We start from the raw sequence: 19,119 nt of genomic DNA, 5'->3' as shown, positions 1-19,119 counted from the left end.
ATATTAGGAAGTTTCAGTAATCAACATTAAAGATGATTAGAGAATAGGTAAGAATTTTGGTTGCTTCCTATGTAAGATAAGGTCCTCTTCTACAATATTTGGAGTTGTCAGATTGAATATATCTCTAGTGTTGTCTAGTAGAGGTCAAAGGACTAGGAGAGAGATTGGATGTAAAGAGTGCACCAGGGCAGCACGCTTGGGAACTGAGGAAATAGTAGTATTTGTAACAGCTGATACGCTGAATGTATCATGTGACCAGGAGGAGTGGCTTTAATAGGAACGAACATTGCCCAGAGTGGTTACCTTGATAAAGAATCCACGTTTGGACTTGAAATGCGTTGGTGGACCCACGACAACCTGTGTGACTACCTGGACTTGTGGTGCATCGATAATGAGGAGAGGGCTGGACCCGGGTAATCCACCTCGTCTCACTGTTTATGCTTTACTTTATTGTTCCATGGTACGCACATAGGAGAACTACAAGTTCCTGTTTTTATCTATTGTATTTATGTCTTTATTAAATGGAATTATGCTATGAGCATTTTTGTTTTTGGTATCATATGCTGCATGCTGGAGTACTTTGGGAGAAGAAATATCATCAACACCAGCAGAGGGTTATATATGCGCTGGATACAAGAATTTATTCTGTAAGCGGATCCCCTGAGGGGACCGCTTCACGCGGTTCATATTTACAGCTGGTTATATATATTTAAACACCTGGAGAAGGGCACATCTTGTAGGAATACCTTTATCTATGCTGTTGGACAATACTACTCTATGTTTGTTTTATTTTTGTTTGTACAGTTTTCCATATGATTATGGCACTGATGAATTCTGATCTATGTTGATCCACTTAGCGCTGGAAGGTATACAATATTTGTTCCATATTGCATGTTTTTATTGGGAAGTCAGTGGTCTTTCCTGTGTACCTTTGGCAGCTTTGGGGAATATATAAGCACTCATTCCTGGTATATATTTGTATTTTGCTTTAAGTTTCCAGCGCTGTGTTTTTATACAAGGAGAAGAACAGTTTGAAGATAGCTTTAGAACAAACATTTATATGATCTTATACAAGTCCTGCTATTATCATGTACAGCTGCAAATGTACTTGCAGTACAGGAATGTCACAAAGACAAGATGGCGGTGTTGCTGATTCTTTATTTGTTGCTGGCAAGTGGAAGCAACAGTTTACAAACTTTTGCTGTCTAACCCACAAATACAGCAACTGTACCATAAAACTAAATAGCACTCACCTTCTCTCAAACTTAAACTGGTCATACGTGCTGTGATTGGGTTGTTTAATGCAACCAAAAATGACCTGATACTTGGTGAGATTGGTTACACATGTAAAGGATAATTTGTCACACATCCACTTAATGACCACATCACAATGTTTTCTGCTTGCTTTTCTATCCTACACAATCAAAACCTTGTCCAATCAGATGTTGATCAAACTGGACAATGGTTTTGGGGCCACACATGAGCAGATGACTGGGAAGTTTATTCTAAAGTTCCCAAACTAGCCAGCAAATCCAGAACATGTTTAGCTAGCATTAACCATGCTCTTTACAATAGAGAAGTCAAACATGCCAAAGGCAATCACCATAATTGCTGGTAAGAGCAAAACGAGTTTAACATTTAATGTTATGTCTTCAGTTACTGGAATTTTATGTGATTAATTAAGCTTCAAGCACTTGAGTCTCCATTTAAAAAGCTGTTTGGTACGCTTAATTACATGCTTAAAAATATAAGGAAGATTAGACATCTGCGGTAAACAATGACTGAAGTAGAAATTTAAAGATAGAAAATGACTTGCCAACAATGTCATGATTCCAAATCTACAGGATTTGTCACAGTAGCGGCATTTGGTGGTCTTTAACAAGGTTGTAACAAGATATTTGAGGCCTGCATAGCAAGATTTTGTAAAGTTCCCATCCCTGTTCTGCTCAAGGGTGAAAAAAACACACATGTACATGGGACTATGATAGGGGAGTTGAGATCCACCTGCTATGGGCTAGAAGCAGCAGCACACTTGGCTATTTTGGCGGGTATTCCATTGGTCTTCAATAAATGTACAGTGCTGGCATAAAGCAGTTTTGGAGGCATTACATTTTATTTAATAACTAAGTCATAAACATGGCACAGACCTGTTCACAAACACATGGTACCAGACAGCCAGGCAAAACAAACCTCTTGCGTTTCAGTGGCTTGGACACATTGGTGGGTGGTGTTGTTTTCACGTGGATCCTGTGCAGCAACTCCAAAGAGATTGCTGCTCACAGAATCAAGCCTGGAGATATAATGGCTTTCCTCTCAATGACGAATCATTTCCTGGTGAACTGAAGGGTGAGTCTGTCGACCTTGACGTTTCTGGATCCAGGCCAGTATGTTATGATAAAGTAAAACCTGCTTAAGAATAACATCCACCATCTGAGCTGACACATGAATATGCTGCAGGTTCTTGTAGTTAGAGAGAATAGAGAGAGGGAATCTAGCCTCCTCTAGATGGTGCCTCCACTCAGTGAGGTCCATGATGATGGCCAGAAACTCCAGTTTCCCACATCATAGTTGACTTCAGCAGTGGTAAACCTCTTTGAAAAGAAGGCGCAGGGGTGAAGTACATTCTTGTAATTAGCCTGGGAGATCATAGTCGCTGCTCTATACTGTGATGCATCACTTTCGAGTAAATAAGTCTGACTGTGGACAGGATACTGGAGTATGGGTGCAGAGGTGAAGAGACATTTGAATGTATCTAAACACTGTCTGGGGGTCCATGTGTCATTAGAAGTTCTTTGTTTAGTCAAGGTGGCTACAGGGCTAACAACTCTCGAGATATTGCTACTAAAACATGTGTAGTAGTTGCTAAACCCTACAAACCTGGATTGCTTTGATCCTTCTCACAATCAAGCACAGCAGAGAGCTTCACCAGTGCCAATTCTATGCCATGTAAATTATGAGTGCAGGAAACTCACTCTGGACTGATTATAGTAACACTTATCGATCTTGACAAATTGTCAATTATCCAAGAGCCTCTGCAATATCTCTCTCACATGGTCATGTTGTTCCTCAAGCCTACTGGAGATAATGAGCATATGAAGATGAGGACTGATGTCTCCAGTAGTAAATCCAAATGGTTGAAAAATGTCTGGTACATTGCAACTGCTGAATGGTATAACCTGGTATTTCTAGTGGCCATCATTTGTGCTGAAGGACATTTTCCATTTGTCCCCCTCCAGGACATGAATCAAAATATAGGCCACTCTCATGGCCTGACCAAGCCTCTATAAGTATTTGTATTTATTTGATGAATCCAAAAATATCCAAATCCCCCCCCAAAAAATATTCTCTTTTTGATAGTGTCATTGTGCTGGTTGCTCCCAGGAGAGAACCACTTGGCTGGTGTATTTATCAGAGACACACCACAACCAGCCATGCCATGAAGTTCTGAGAGGATGACTTATGAGATACAAAACTGAAGACAATGAGTTGGAGAAGGCAGAATTGTGAGGGACGAATCCAAAGTCAATGGGTTGGAGCATGCAGATCATGAGGGACAACACCAAAGTCGAGAAACAGGCAAGCAAAACAAATCTCTTGAAGCACCAAGAGAAACAAAATTCCAACTCTGCTCACTCATACAAAGACTGGTATGAGTGAGAGCTTATAAAGGCTGAATACAAGTGAGGTCTCTTAGTCTTAAATTATGATTAGGGAATCCATTGCTAATTTTATTTATATATATTTCCTAATTTTTAATTGTTGTTTTGTTTTACTAATATATGATTGGCGCACCACATTATATTAGGTAAATCAGTATATCATGTACATTTAGTCCTCTAATCACATTAGCTCTAACCTTGACCATGAAAAAGTTTTTTTATGTCTATCCATATATCTACACATAAAGCATTGTGAACATGGATAACATCCTTTCCACTTGTATCTATTAATAGAATTATAAATTAGCAAAAGATAGGGGCCAATAATGATTTAGAATTTGCCAGCTATTTATATACAATCTAAGCTCTGTCAGGACTTTATAGAAGATCATGTCCTTATGTGAAACATCCCAATGTTTAGAGAGAATTAACTCTTTTTACTACCCAGGTTGAATCTACTGACAGTGAAATCCTAATAATAATTTTCTGTCACAATATTCTTTTTTATGTTGTAATAAACTATATCTATCTCAATTTCTTGCTTTTATCTTTTATTTGTCATAGCCTTTTCTTGAAACTTAGTGTCATGATTAACTGTGTGTTGTAAGAGTAAGATGCAGGGCCGGTGGAATGCGGTAAGTGGAGGAGGTGGACACCATGCGTGAGAGGCACTTTTCCCACCTGCCTTTCCCGCTGTCCACAGACCCAGCTTAAAAAAATTAAAAATAAAGAAGTGACTGGTGGCATCCGGCGCCCTCTTCTCTGCTCCGAGCTCCCTGCTCACTGACAGTGTCGGACGTGAAGTCATCACATCCCAACACTGTCACTGAGGAGCCACACAGGGAGCAGCACAGAAGGGAAGAAGACAAAAGAGAAGAAGAGGAGAAGATCATAGAAAGTTAAGCAAAAACAGAGGGGACAGTGCAATAATGAAGGGGGAGTGTGATAATGAAGGGGGGGGGAAATAGTGCAAGAATGAAGGGGGAAACAGTGCAAGAATGAAGGGGGGGTGTGATAATGAAGAGGGGGCAAACAGTGCAAGAATGAAGGGGGGGAAACAGTGCAAGAATGAAGGGGGGAACAGTGTAATAATGAAGTGGGGAAAACAGTGCAAGAACGAAGGGGGAAATAGTGCAAGAACGAAGGGGAGAAACAGTGCAAAAAGGAAGGGGGGGGCAGTGCAAGAATGAAGGGGGGGAGAAAAAGTGCTAGAATGAAGGGGGGAAAAAGTGCAAGAATGAAGGGGGAAACAGTGTAAGAATGAAGGGGGGAAACAGTGTAAGAATGAAGGTGGGAAAGAGTGTAATAATGAAGGGGGAAACAGTGCAAGAACGAAGGGGGAAACAATGCAATAATGAAGCGGGGTAAACAGTGCAAGAATTAAGGGGGTAATAGTGCAATAATGAAGGGGAGAGAAACAGTGCAATAATGAAGGGGGGAAACAGTGCAATAATGAAGTGGGGAAACAGTGCAATAATGAATGGGGGGGAATAGTACAATAATGAAGGGGGAAACAGTGCAATAATGACGAGGGGAAATCATGCAATAATGAAGGGGGGGGGGAAAAAGTGTGATAATGAAGGGGGTGAAACAGTGTGATAATGAAAGGGGTGAAACAGTGTGATGATGAAGGAGGGAACCGTGTGATAATGAAGGGAAGGAACAGTGTAATAATGAAGGGGGACAGTGTGATAATGAAGGGGGAACAGTGTAATAATAAGGGGGGATGGGGAAACAGTGTGATAAAGAAGGGGGGTGAAACAATGTGATGATGAAGGGAGGTAAAACAATGTGATAATGAAGGAGGGAACCGTGTGATAATAAAGGTGGTGAAAGAGGGCACAATGTGATGAAGGAGGGCACAGTGTAATGAAAGAGGGGGCTACAGTGTGATGAAGGGACAAAAGTGTGATGAAGGAGGGGGCACAGTGTGACAAAATAGGGGGCACAGTGGGATGAAAGAGGGGGCATAGTCTGATGATGAAGGGTGGGGCACAGTGTGATGAAGGAGCTCACCAAATTAATTTGCCAAAAATATAAAATTTTATTACAAAGAATACATATTATTCATTTATATTATTCATATAACAGTCAATGTTCGCTGTTTAATATATTTATTTGTATTTATTAAAGTTTATTGTATGATTTGTATTAAAAGAAGAAAAGCATTATTGAATGAACAAATAATTTATATAGGAGGGCATAAATTTATTTTTTGCAGGGGGGCGCCAGACATGGTAACACAGGCCCTGGTAAGATGATACAATTTAGTTATGTTCATCATCATTTATTTATATAGCACCACTAATTCCGCAGCACTGTACCGAGAACTCATCACATCATTTAAACGGCAATGTGCCTCATGGCAAAACTTGCCTTGAAATAAGTTGCCGTTTTAAATTTGGCAGGCAAAGTCGCCGAATATCATTGATTTGCTAGTGTTCTCTTGTTACCTGAGAACACTGTTCTCAGGTAACAATTAATGACTAGCACAGCGCAGAGTGCGAGTAATCAGAGCAAAGGAAGAAAACTCTGACAGATAATGTACTAAAGTTCACAACAGCAGCACCTCTGGTAGAACAGAGGTACTGCAAGAGCTACACAAATTTTATTCACAGTCCTAACACTTAGAGGATATTTTAGCTTGCTATTAACTTGTTATTTGTTATAAATGATCATTGGTACAATTGCTCCTAAGTATCAGAAATTATGAATAAGGTACATTATTCTTTCATTTTGCGAGATGATAAATGCAGAATAAGAAGACTATTGATATCTACTGTTTTGAAAAAATAATACTGGTTACAATCTTGCTTGTTTTGTCAGTTTCTAATCGAGATCAAGGAAGTCAATCTTATGTTTATTTACTTTATGGGCAAATTTAAGGTTCAGAAAAAAATAAATAGAGCACTAGTCTACCAAAAGCAATCTATTATTAAATGAATAAAGACAATGAAATGAATTATAAAGTCTCTCATGAATTACCAATGCAAATGCAAATTGATTCTATTACACAAATGTGGATAGCACATTGAACAAATATATATATATAACATGTTGCATAAAACTGATACATAGAGTATGCACAAAACTAACTACTAAAAAAATCTAAAAACCTAATTTATACATAAAAAACATGAACAGAATGGCAGGATTATCAAGCAGATGCAAATGCAGATATCACAATATAAACTGCTAAACTGCTAAATAAATGTTAAATAATAAACATAGTAAAAGATTTATCAGAATTCCTAACGTCTAAAGAAAATATATAATATAAATTTGCCTGCCCTCCCCTGACCACCATCCCATATGATCAATATATTGCATGTAAATAAAACATCTATGAAAATGTTAAGGTGTTACATATAAAAAACACCTCCCAACTAACCAGACACTGATATGCATAAGTAGGCACAAATTTTGAAACCATGGTTGTTCCTTTCACTGGTAAATAAAAACATTTGGTAAACATAAAGTAATTATGAAGTCAACATGAAGGAAGATATCTAGATGTACATATATATATATATATATATATATATATATATATATATATAAACTGAACTTTTTTTAACAAATTAATATCTTATTGCTTTGTGTTAAATGGAATTCTACAAATGTTAATCCCTTATTATGTGGGATGAATGTATATACCGCCAACTGGTATTGACGCTGCTAATCTAGGAGTCGCGGAGTCTAAACGCGCCTCTGGTCTTTTCCAGGGAGCCCTTCCAGGTAGTCACCAGAGAGGTAGAGAGAGTTGGTGTGGTCGTACAATCCAGATCAGAACCATGCAGACTAATAGGTACCGAAGGGAAAGGCAAAGGCAGAGTCAGGGAGTTCAGAGGTCAAACCAGGAGATCCAGATATGACAAAAGGAGAATCCAAGTACAGTGTCAGGATAGCCGGGTCAGTAACCAAAAGGACAATCCGAGTGCAGGAACACAGACAGGAGCGCTGGAGCATAAGGGGACCTTGATACTCTGACACCCTAATGGTTCCAGAGAGTCCCTTAAATAGTACACACTGTATTCTGATTGGTGGCAGTGGGATTTGCGGTCAGAATCAGATGACCACTCACAGGAAGGCGAGGAGAGCGTGCTGTTGCCTAGCAATGGAGACGCGGAGGAGCCGCGCATGCGCCGACAGCCGCTGGGCCCAAAATACAGATGCGTCCTGTTGCTAGGCAACGGGACGCAATTGGTCAGCACAGGAAGGCAACCGCCCCTGGCACTTCCTGAATGTGCGGGGATGGGCGCCTGACATATAGTTGCCCAAATATGTAAAGCCATCCATTTAAAATGATCAAAATGATCAATTTAAACAGACAACAAAAATGATTGTAGTTGTAGATTAAAATAGTTGAAAAGATAAAAAAAACATAAAAACATAAACCCTAAATATATATGAATGCTTAAAACATTTGTAAAAATAACAAGTTAATAAAACAGTACAAACTAATGACCAATTTAATCATGTTAAACATAAATGACAATAATAGTAGATAAATGTATTATCCCCATGCTAATAAAACAGTGTACTGTAATCAATGTACTCTAGAACTTTTAAATTAGGTGTGTTTATAAAAAAGCCAACAGGTATGTATATATATATATATATATATATATCTATAATATAAATGTCTAGTGGCGTGTGTTAGTCTGTCTGTGTGTGTGTGGAAAAAAAAAACCCAAGCTGCAACGCCACCTGCTGGGCAGAGTTATACACTGACCTATATATTTCTTGAAGGAGAAGTGACAGTTGGGAGTGGTTGGTGGTTGCCGGGGGTGACAGTGGGGAGTTTTTAACACCTTAAGTAGGTTGATTTGACTAGAATGCATGAGTATCATGCACGGGTTAACTGACCTACTAAATTCTTAGTGTGTGTGGAAAAAAACCCTCAAAAAGGGCTGAAATTTGGTATACTGACATTATTGACGAGTTGAGGGGTCAAACTCATTTTCGTGAGGTAATTTTACCTCATGAACACACATGTGTACAGTGGCGGATCCAGGGGGGTGCGATCGGGGCAATTGCCCCCCCCTAGCAGGGTTTTGCTGCCGACGGCTGCACAGTATGTGCAGGTCCGTTTGGCAGTGACAGTGTGCTGCCCGGCTGCTCTGATTGTGTTTTAAACACAATCAGAGCAGCCGGGCAGCACACTGTCCCTGTCTGTCACTGCCGAGCGGACCTGCACATACTGTAGGGCTCATCCGAATGACCTGAAATTTGGTATACTGACATTATTTGACAAAAAAATGCATGAGTATCATGCACGGGTTAACTTGTATGTATATATATATATATATATATATATATATATATTGAGTAGAGATGAGAGGTTCGGATTCGACATATCGGAATTTTGGGGTTCAGAGGCGAATCGAGTCATGGTTTCTCGCGCCAAATTTGGATCTGAAATCAAGGCAAAACATAATTTCCAGAAAATGTTGAATCTCAAGAGATTTTGATCAGTATCTTCTATATATAACCCTCTCCCCTGTTCTCATCTGCCGTTTTAGAAGTGATAGCACATGGGGAGGAGGTTGACTTTAATATGATATTATAGTATATATATTAAAGACATCTGAACTATTTAATGGACAAAAAACAGTGAGCTGTTTGACTGTGAGCAGCACAATCCAAAAAACAAATAAATTTCTTGCTTTTAAAATCAAGCTGAAATCAATTTTGTGAGGAGCAGCATCAGTGACATCTTTAGTAAGCGGCAAAAAAACACAGTGTTCTTTGACTCTGAGCATCAGCAGAATTTTTTTTTAAAAAAAAATGTAAGTACCAATTGTCTAAATTTGAATTGTATTGTAGAGTAGTGTCAGAAGAATTTAAAGGTAACATTCTCTCCTTCCCTTTCTCATTGGACATTCAGCTGCTGTGGTGGCAGCTACAAGTAGCTCAAACTTAAAGTAACATTACTCCTCTTGTCAACCATGGATCAGTCTACAGATCAGGAGCATCCCAGTACCAGTATTGCCAGTATTAATACTTTTTCGACCTCTTCTAGAAAAAAGTTCATGTGGGAAAAAGGTGTAGTGCTCAAGATCCAAAATTCAAAAAGTAGAGTGGTCAAAATCCATACCCTGTTTGTCAATCTCAAAGAAAATATCAGCTCTTGGCGTAAGGATTAAGGGAAAAGTTTCTGATCAACGTGGTGATTTGTCCAAAAGAATGAAACATTCACCACCCACAGTGGCAAGAAAAGGCTCAGATCATGCCCGCCTTTTGCTAGTAGGGGTCCTGCTACTTCTGGTACAAGTACTAGAATGCCAATTGCAAAAGAGAGTGCCCAACATGGTAATGCACCTTCCTTAACTTCCCATGCACCACCTTCTCGCTCAGAGTGTAGGTCTGTCACCTCCAAAACCGCCATATCAGTGCATGAAAAGAACACTCAGGCTGAAGAACAATGTGGGCACTCACAGAGTCCTGAGAGGAGTCTAAGATTATCTATGAGTGCTATATGTGAGTCTGATGTTTCAGATTCTGACACTGTAATTATAAGGCAGCCCACTTCCTAAATTTCTCAACCATTTGGAAACGTGAGGATGATTAGTAATGATGATGATTTAGACATAGAAAATGAGGATGCTTCTTTGGAACTTGTTAATGTGCAAGAGGGTGAAGGGGGTATTTGTGGATCTGAAAATCAATGTGTTGTACATGAACAAGATAATGAGGAGGTTGATGATGATGTTGAAGTAAGGCAGCCACCAGTGGTACCACCTCATGCCCATGATAAACCCATTGTCATGCCAGAGCATAAGACCAAAAAAGCACCTCTTGTGTATGGAAATATTTTTATACCAACCCAGCCAACATTTATCAAGGCATCTGTAGCCTTTGTGATGCGACAATAAGTAGAGGCTGTTAGGGTGATCTAGGCAGCTCGTCTCTGTTACGTCATTTGCAGTGAGTTCATTCAAATAGTTTTGCAAAAGGAGGAACATTGTGTGTAGTAACAAGCAGTCCAGCATCAGCTAGCTGAATGGAGAGACACCTCATGCAATCTTCACTGTCAACACCTTCACCATCAACCTCCTCATTATTAGTACGTAATGCAGCATCCAATTTTCCAATTCCAGCGGACTCCACTAATGCTATCCATTATTCTAAAGTGAAATCCTTGTATGCTGCAGAAATGGCCAAAACACAGCTGCTATATAGCTGTCCATTCAGTGTGCACTGGCTGCATGCCCACGATAAAACAGAAATTGCTGGAACACTTCCACAAGCCCCACTCATTCTTGTCTCAAAGGTGGAGCAGTGAGACAATGCAGGTTAAGTTTCCTTTGAGTGGTGTTCAGTGTCTTCAGTGCCTGTGATTGAGTGAGATTTTGTTATCGGATGGTAATACCAAAATATTGTGCTCCGTTCAATGGCTATTCCTGGCTGCTTGGGGACAACCTCATACCCAATGACCAGTATGACCAAGTCAAGGAGATGGTGGCCTTGGGGCTGTTAACGGAATTGGGATACATCAATGACTTGTCTGCTCATATGATGACAAACCCCATATGGTTTTTATGTTGGTTTATAAAACAGAGAATATTTGGATTCACAGAGAAGGTGATCACATCATGGTATCCAGAATTGTCTTTCTGCACATGCCATAAGAATGACATATTACTGGTCTTAAATTAAAAGCCATCAGGGCACGCTTACATATCTCCTCTGACCTCTGCCCCAGAACTGCTTGTAGTGTTCATGGTATGTTGGACATTAGTATGTATTAATATGCAACCAAGACTTCATTGATCCCATAGTCTGCTTTATTTTCAGTGCACTCAACATACACTGAACACTTTGAGCACTAATATATATGAAAAAGCCCTAAACCTTTCAATACACAATTTGGACCTATGTGAAAAGTTTGGTCCATATTATGAATTGAATGGCTTTATGATAAGACACTTTATTGTAGTTGTTAAGTGTTTGACACTTTACTACTGTTTGCAGGTGTGTAATTTTTTGTCTTTTTCGTTTTGCACTTTGTAACGATTGTTCTGTTATGTTTCCCATGCAAAAAAACTTTATCACTAGCTATGAATACATTTTGAGCACTGCAGGCATTATGATGAGGTTTTATAATTTTAAGTAAATATTTGACATGTAGGTTTAAAATAAAATGAAAATAAAAAATATATAGGGTGCGTGGTCTGTCTTCCACCATTTTCTTCTGGATACAACCCACCTTCGTCTATCTACTTGTCTAAAATGACCATCCTATCAGTCAGTGTTCTGCTTCTGTGCTTCATAGTGATTGTAAAATGCTTTGCAACCAAAACTTGGTTGTTCCGAATTTCTTACACAAATGAGACATCGGTGCAGGATATGCTGTCTGTGACATAAAATTTCGGGGCATTTTCGTCATTCAGCGACCACATCTAGATCATTGCAGCAGCTTCCAAAAATATGACCTGCCATGCCACCAACTGAAGCAAGAGGTAGTAACTATGTGGAATTCCACACTTTATGCACACTGCTGTGTCACTATGATTAATAGGGATTGTATATTTTATTAAACTGACATGTATTTTTGCCGCTGCTCTGTCACTAACTTTAGCCAGTCAAAATTTTGACAGTGAAGAAGAGATCATTAGAAAATACTCTGTAAATTACTGTAAATGAATGTTGATGCTATCAATAGTCATATAGGAACAAACACAGCTTAAAAGCACATGATTGTACATATTTTTCACAATGTTTAATTAAATCCACATCTAAAACCAATGAAGATTTTTGGCCAAAACCAAAACATGAAGATGGTTTAAGAACCAAAACCAAAACACAGGGCTCTGTGCACATCTCTAATACTGAGTCCCTCTGCATTTCTGTCATCTCACCACTCCAATCTTCAATGGCACATGATATGTAAAGCCCGTGGGGTTTACTAGAACTGATAGTATAAATTGTTTAGCTTGCAGTTTTTGCATTACGTTAGCAATAAAAACAGATATTCTGATAACTTTCTCAAGCTTTTGTAATTTCATTTTTTGCCAAATAATTAGTCATAATATGCAGGGCAGATCACAGCAGCCAATTACTAACTCAGAAATCCATACCACCATTTATATAGTTTAGCTGATTTTACATACACCAATTTATTCAATATATTGTATAATCATTTAAAACTGCATACAGATTCACAGGATAATCAGCGCACCACATGACATATAGTCTTTCGATAAACTTAAGTGGCATAATAAACTCTTTCAGAGGTTTGATCTTTGGTATCTTATAATAACAAGAAAAATCTTTTCAATAATAAAGGAATAGTAAAAGAATGTTCCGCTCAATTATTCTGTATTTCTTGAAAGGTTTCATACATTTATTCATCCCCCCTCACTGCTCCTTGGAGTAATGTCACGCTGTCATACCATGCTTATTAGTCTTCTGGGCATGATAAGAACTTGAAGGGAAACTCCACCTGCTTTTATTTAATAATAACCATGATAAGTCAGTAAGGGGATTTGTAAAACATAGTTATTAGTTTTTATTAGATTCATTTGAAACAACAATTAAACTAAACTTGGTTTATCTGCTGCACTAAAGGTTTATTTTTTCGGAATCCTAATAAAGCATTTTTGTTTATCTGTTTCAAATATCGAGTGTTGTCTGCCAAGGTTTACTGAAGCAAATTATAAAAAAAAGGTTTGTGTGAAAATTCACGAATAGCAACTTGCATTGTATGAGAGCTGATAAAAGCAAGGAGAGACAGGATCACAGGAACAAGATCTTACAGATAATGAGATAACGAGTTAGAGCAAGGCAAGTTATATATTCAGATCACCGAAAGAGAATTAACGGAAGCAAACGGTGCGATAAATGATAAAAATACATGCCTTGATATAAAAAAAAACTGTAATAAACTTGAGCCTTAGGAGACACAGCATGTTATAATGCCATTTATCATGAGGCATTGTAAAACAATGTTTCTGAGAAATATCTTTTTCAACTTTCAACCTAATTGAATATTATATTTAGATCACAAATATAGCCACATGGGAGGGTACACTCCTTGACAGTGTAGCCATTCTCCTAAATGACATTCCAGGTAAAAGATACAATTGTTATGAAAAAATATTGACCCACTTTTGTCAGAGGTGTGTGTAGAAATTATGTTGCATATATTGCCTGATGCAGAAACTAGAATGGCCCTTTTGTTATACCTTACACAAACCAGCAAAACCTTTGGTGCATGAGTAGTGTATACTATAAGAGGCAAGTAGTGATACACTTAAGGCTACTTCCAATTTTATCCCTTATTTTTAAAAGTAATTCCCACCCCCATTACCCGTTCTTTCCAACTCTCCCGGAATGTCCGGGAGACTCCCGCATTTCATGTGACTCCCGCATCTGCCCACTTTCTAGTGAAGTGGGCAGAATTAGGTCCAAAACGCCTCGCCCCTGCTGTAAAATGACGCGTTTGCCTCATTACGTCACAGGAGCAGGTCCAAAATAACGCAAATTTTGGAGCCCCGCCCCCATCACGCCCACCTACCCCGACTGGCTCCCGGAAGCCAACAGAAGAAAGTTGGTAAGTATGCCATTACCCCACCTTTTTTGAATTGTTTTCCACCCCTGGCACCCTTTTATTTTGTAGTGTTGTGGCAAAAGATAAAATTGGGCAGAGTAGCTAGCCCTATTGGCACTGCCTCTTACCACATCATCACCAACCTTGCAGGGCCAACAGAGACTGTGCTACGGCCTACTCAGAAATTAGGGTCCCCATCTGATTTCATCAGGGACTTAACAGAACAAATTAACGGGTCCTATGGCTAAGATACTCACTATTACATTTACTATTAAGTGGGAAATACATTTCAAGATGTAAGAACTATCCTTTACTCATTATTTGATTTGCAAACAAATATAAAATAACTAATTTTAATTTTTGCTGCAAAATTATATGCATTAGATTAAATTGAATTCCCTTAATCTTGATATTCCTAAAATGTCTAAGAGTAGTAAGAATTGCAGAGGTTTCCCACACAGAAGCACCTGAACGTGGTACACTGTGATTGGGTCGTTGTATTTCTACCCATGGTTTACATTTTATTATTTAGTGTAAATGGAACAGGGACAGATATATCCCATTTTAATCAACGTTACTTGGTACATTATATTTTTTCTCCCAAAGAAAAACACACAGCAGCTGTGTGAAACAGGCAGGAGCAGGAAGTAATCAGTGTACTGTAATCATCATAATTTATTTATGATGAGGCACAAATTACACAGCACTGTTGAGTTGGCAATACACAAACAGAACATAGTACAAATAAATATTGGAACTAGAGAACAAACAATAGCAGAAGACACAGTGTAAGCTAAACATTTATTATTACCAAAATGTAACAGAGCGATCAATGATTTTTAATATGTAGAGGATACCTATCTTTGGTGAGCATGTCAAGCACAGCTTATGCTGTATAAAGAATCGATGTCTGTTCATTCCATTACCACTTGTGATGTTCTGGACACTTGATATATGTAATGTTACATGCTGAGCATCACTCTATCTGTACAGACATGTGTCCCACTGTCACATTTGTATTTCCGTGGCTACTGAACCTATACGGATGTACCCATCTAGTTACAAGTGTCTATTGTGGAACAGTCACCAATATATTCACTAACTGTGTTACTTATGGTGATCATACGTAACATGCAACCACACCCTGTGCATTGTTCTGGAGTTAATTCAGCTTCATAACTCCAAACTTTGCATAATTTCTTTGCCTGCCATAGCATATAACTGGGTGTGCTACTGGTTTTCTTATTAGCCTGTTTCTAATCGAGCGCTACTTGCCTTGACCTCTACTTTGCTCCTTGACAATCCTTTAGCCCTGCAATTTAGTACTTCTGACACCAAGGGGTATATTTACTAAACTGCAGGTTTGAAAAAGTGGAGATGTTGCCTATAGCAACCAATCAGATTCTAGCTGTCATTTTGTAGAATGTACTCAATAAATGATAACTAGAATCTGATTGGTTGCTATAAGCAACATTTCCACTTTTTCAAACCCGCAGTTTAGTAAATCTAGCCCTATGGCTGTTCTACACATGCGCCTGTCTGACCAGGAGCCGGCTACCCTATTTTTCTGTTTGTCTTTGTAACAGTCAAGACTTCAGTATCTCAGCCACGTCTTCACAAACGGTTTTGTGAAACTGACGGTACAATTTCATTCAAGTGCAATATAAGATTAGATCTATTAAAGGGTCATTAAACCTGAAAATTAAAATTTTCAAACATGCACCATCCAGGTGAAACACATTATTTATTATTAACATAAAATTATTACATTATGTTTGTTAAAAAGCAAAGTATTACCTCCACCTGCATTACAGATAGCCAATGCTCAACCACATCTTTAGGACAGTGTCCTGATGGGATTCGATGCAGGTCAAATAGCGAAGACATTCATTTGAGTTATTGTGACATCACTGACACTGCTCCTTTCTATGAATCCACTAATACACAGAGTACATTTGTGCAAAGTCAAAGTATAATAATAAAACAAGCTCCATGATTATAGATTTGCTGGTTTATAAATGACCTCAAATATCTCTTTATGTCTGTTTTTTGCGACTTACTCTGTAGTTGCACCAGAAGAAAATCTAAATCATAATCACCATTGCTTCCAGGCACTGTGTTTGTTATGTATTAGAGATATACTAAGATGTTATCACTATGATGCATTTTACGAGGCCCAAACTGCATTTTAAGTGTTATCTGACATGTGAGATATTTATTTTCAATGCTGTGTTGTTTGCTTCTTGACAGTGACAAAGTGTTACGAATTGTTCCCAAAAATGATAAAGAGGCTGATGAATTAAAGAATATGTATCGCCAGCTGCAGGTAAGCCGGTCACCTTCTTCCAAACTTGTAATGACCTAATGATGTATATTGCAGAACTGAAGGGCGCTCCTACCAAGAACAAGACTGACAAATAATCAGGATTGTGCTGCCCAAGGAGTCAACTGAAATGGTTCCATTCTCATCCCTTATCAATAAGCCTCTCCCATAATCTACCCAAATAATACCAATATCTACCCAAACCACACCCAGATCCACCCATCAAAACCCACATTCTCAAAAGGACCCACCCCTTTCTAACTTCAATAATCAGGATAAAATAGGGACTGTTAGTGTTAGGAACCCCTCTAGCCGGTACAGCACAACCCAGAGTCTGCTCTGCCAGTCTGGTGTTCACTGGAGCCCCTATTGGTGGGGACAGACTTGGCCGCAGACTAACAGAGGGTCGTGAAGTGCGTACCGGCTGGGGAGAACCCAGGAAAGCAGAATGAAGTCCAGGCAAGGGTCGAGGGCCGGCAGCAGACAGCGAATCCAATAGACAAGCCAAGATCAGAGGTCACAGGCACGGTAGCAAGGTCTAAGATACAGGCAAGAAAGGTCAGGGTCACGAGCAAACAGGCAGGGTCCAAATCCAAGCAAGGGGTCATACACGGGAAATCCAACAGAGTGTCCACGGGACAGGGACAGGGACAAGAACAGGAACTAGGATCAAGCAGGTCAGCAAGGGGTGCAAATTAGTATTCTGTTTTGCACATAAGTTAAATACTGCCTGTTTTTTCATGTAGCACACAAATATCAACTTTAAATTTCAGTGTACAAATAAGCTATCAAGTACACGAAAAAACAGTCAGTATTTAACTTATGTGCAAAACAGAATACTAATTTTCACCCCTTGCATTGCAACGTGGTTTTGTCCAGGAGACTGAAATAAGAAGTTTCTCAAGTTAAGATCCTTAATGAATCAGGCCCCAAGATCTAAAATTGGACCAAACACAGGCAGATCCATCCACTCAGTGAGCTGGCTAAACGACTGGATTCCATTATCTTTTTTTTTGTTTGCATATCCTTCCCTATATATTGCATTCCACTATTACCAATTACATCCAAAAGGAGACCCTGTCTGTCCTGGGAAGTTCCTATTTCCTACTTTTGCCCGGATTAAATAACTTTTGTTTTGGCTTTGTTTTATTTATTTATTTTATTGTTTTTATCTGTTTTTACTTTACTACTTCAGCATTTTTCTTGCTGTCATTCTAGTTTGAATTCTTCGTTAGATTAAAATGAAAAGAACATACAAGAAGATAGGACAGGGTGATACCAAAAAAAACGTTCAAAGCAATAAAAAATAAACAAATAAATAATGCCCCACAGCGAAATGCGTGCTGTTGGCCCATACATTTTTGGTTTTCTGTGCTTTAAAAATACAGCACATTGATAAAATACATTAGTATGTCTGTAGGGCTCATTCACATGACAAACAAACAAACCTCTGTTATACTGTACTGAACGTTAATGAACGCTGCTTGCAATATCGAAACTGATGCAGAGGAAAACGAGGTGTGTGATTACATTAGTGTTTGAAGCCCCAGCGTGTCACGGTAACAATAAACAATTTCAGTTATCTGTCTCCAGTGGGTGGATTCCAATGCCTGGTAGCAAGGTGGGTCTGGAGTCTAGACTGACAATGCAGCAGAAGGACCAGGGGGCCTATTTATCAAACATTCCCCCTGTGTTAAATAAATAATGCATAGCAATTTCACGGTAAACCCCCGAAAACAACAGTTTTTGGGGGTTTACCGTGAAATTGCTATGTATTATTGAAGCATCGCAGCAGATATCTCAGATATCTGCTGCTTTGCATTTCCTATAGTTTTTCTGAGCACTCCCCTTAACAGTCTATGGGAAGTGCTCAGAACCGCTCTGTCAGGCCCCGTCTCCGCACTGACACTTGGTGCAGGAGACGGACGCCTGCACCTTCCAAGCAACCACGTCCTGTTGCCTAGCAGCGGGATGCTATCTCTGCTCACCTGTCTGCAGCCAGCATGTCTTACCGCCAAAATCTCCCTAACCCTATCAGGAGGCACCTTAGGGTATATAAGGCAGCCTCTGACACATGTCTAGTGCCAGAGTATTAGGTCTTCAGACTTGCTCCAGCATTTGTTCCTGTGTTGCTGTTATTTGGATTCTGACCCCGGCTTGTTTCTGACTTCTCCTTGGTTCCTGATTCTGGCATAGACTGATATTTGGTATTGACCCGGCTTCCTGACCATTCTCCTGCTTCTGATTTGGCTATATCCGTTCCTCTGGTTTTGACCCGGCTTGCTGACTACTCTTCCATCCTGCATCCTGGTGGGCTCTCACCGCTGCCTCAATTGTTACCTCGCCAGCTGACTGATACTGAGGGTCGCGACCTGCACGTCCCTTGCAGCGAAGTCCATACCTCCTTGCGGGGGTTCCTGGTGAAAACCAGGGGCGTGTTAGACTCCGCGCCTCAGTACTCAGTAGCGCCAACTGCTGGCAGGTATCATCAATTCCACCTAGTGATTCTGACACGCTATGTATGAAAGTCTTCAAAGAGAATTTTTTCTCTTTTTCTACATGTTAATGTACGCCCTCTGAAG

The 19,119-nt window shown here is 39.4% G+C and overlaps 1 protein-coding gene across 1 annotated transcript in view; it reads left to right on the top strand.

The window, feature by feature from the left end:
* CPA6 (carboxypeptidase A6) overlaps positions 1-19,119 on the top strand; it is an 87,512-nt gene that overhangs the window by 27,610 nt on the left and 40,783 nt on the right. Inside the window, exon 2 of the mRNA XM_075211380.1 lies at positions 16,465-16,540. Coding sequence (XP_075067481.1) covers positions 16,465-16,540 — 76 coding nt within the window. The remainder of the gene's footprint in view (positions 1-16,464; positions 16,541-19,119) is intronic.

The sequence above is a fragment of the Mixophyes fleayi genome, chromosome 5 (genome assembly GCF_038048845.1).
Source record: "Mixophyes fleayi isolate aMixFle1 chromosome 5, aMixFle1.hap1, whole genome shotgun sequence".
NCBI lineage: Eukaryota > Metazoa > Chordata > Amphibia > Anura > Limnodynastidae > Mixophyes > Mixophyes fleayi.
This window is presented reverse-complemented; position numbering and strand designations above follow the sequence as displayed.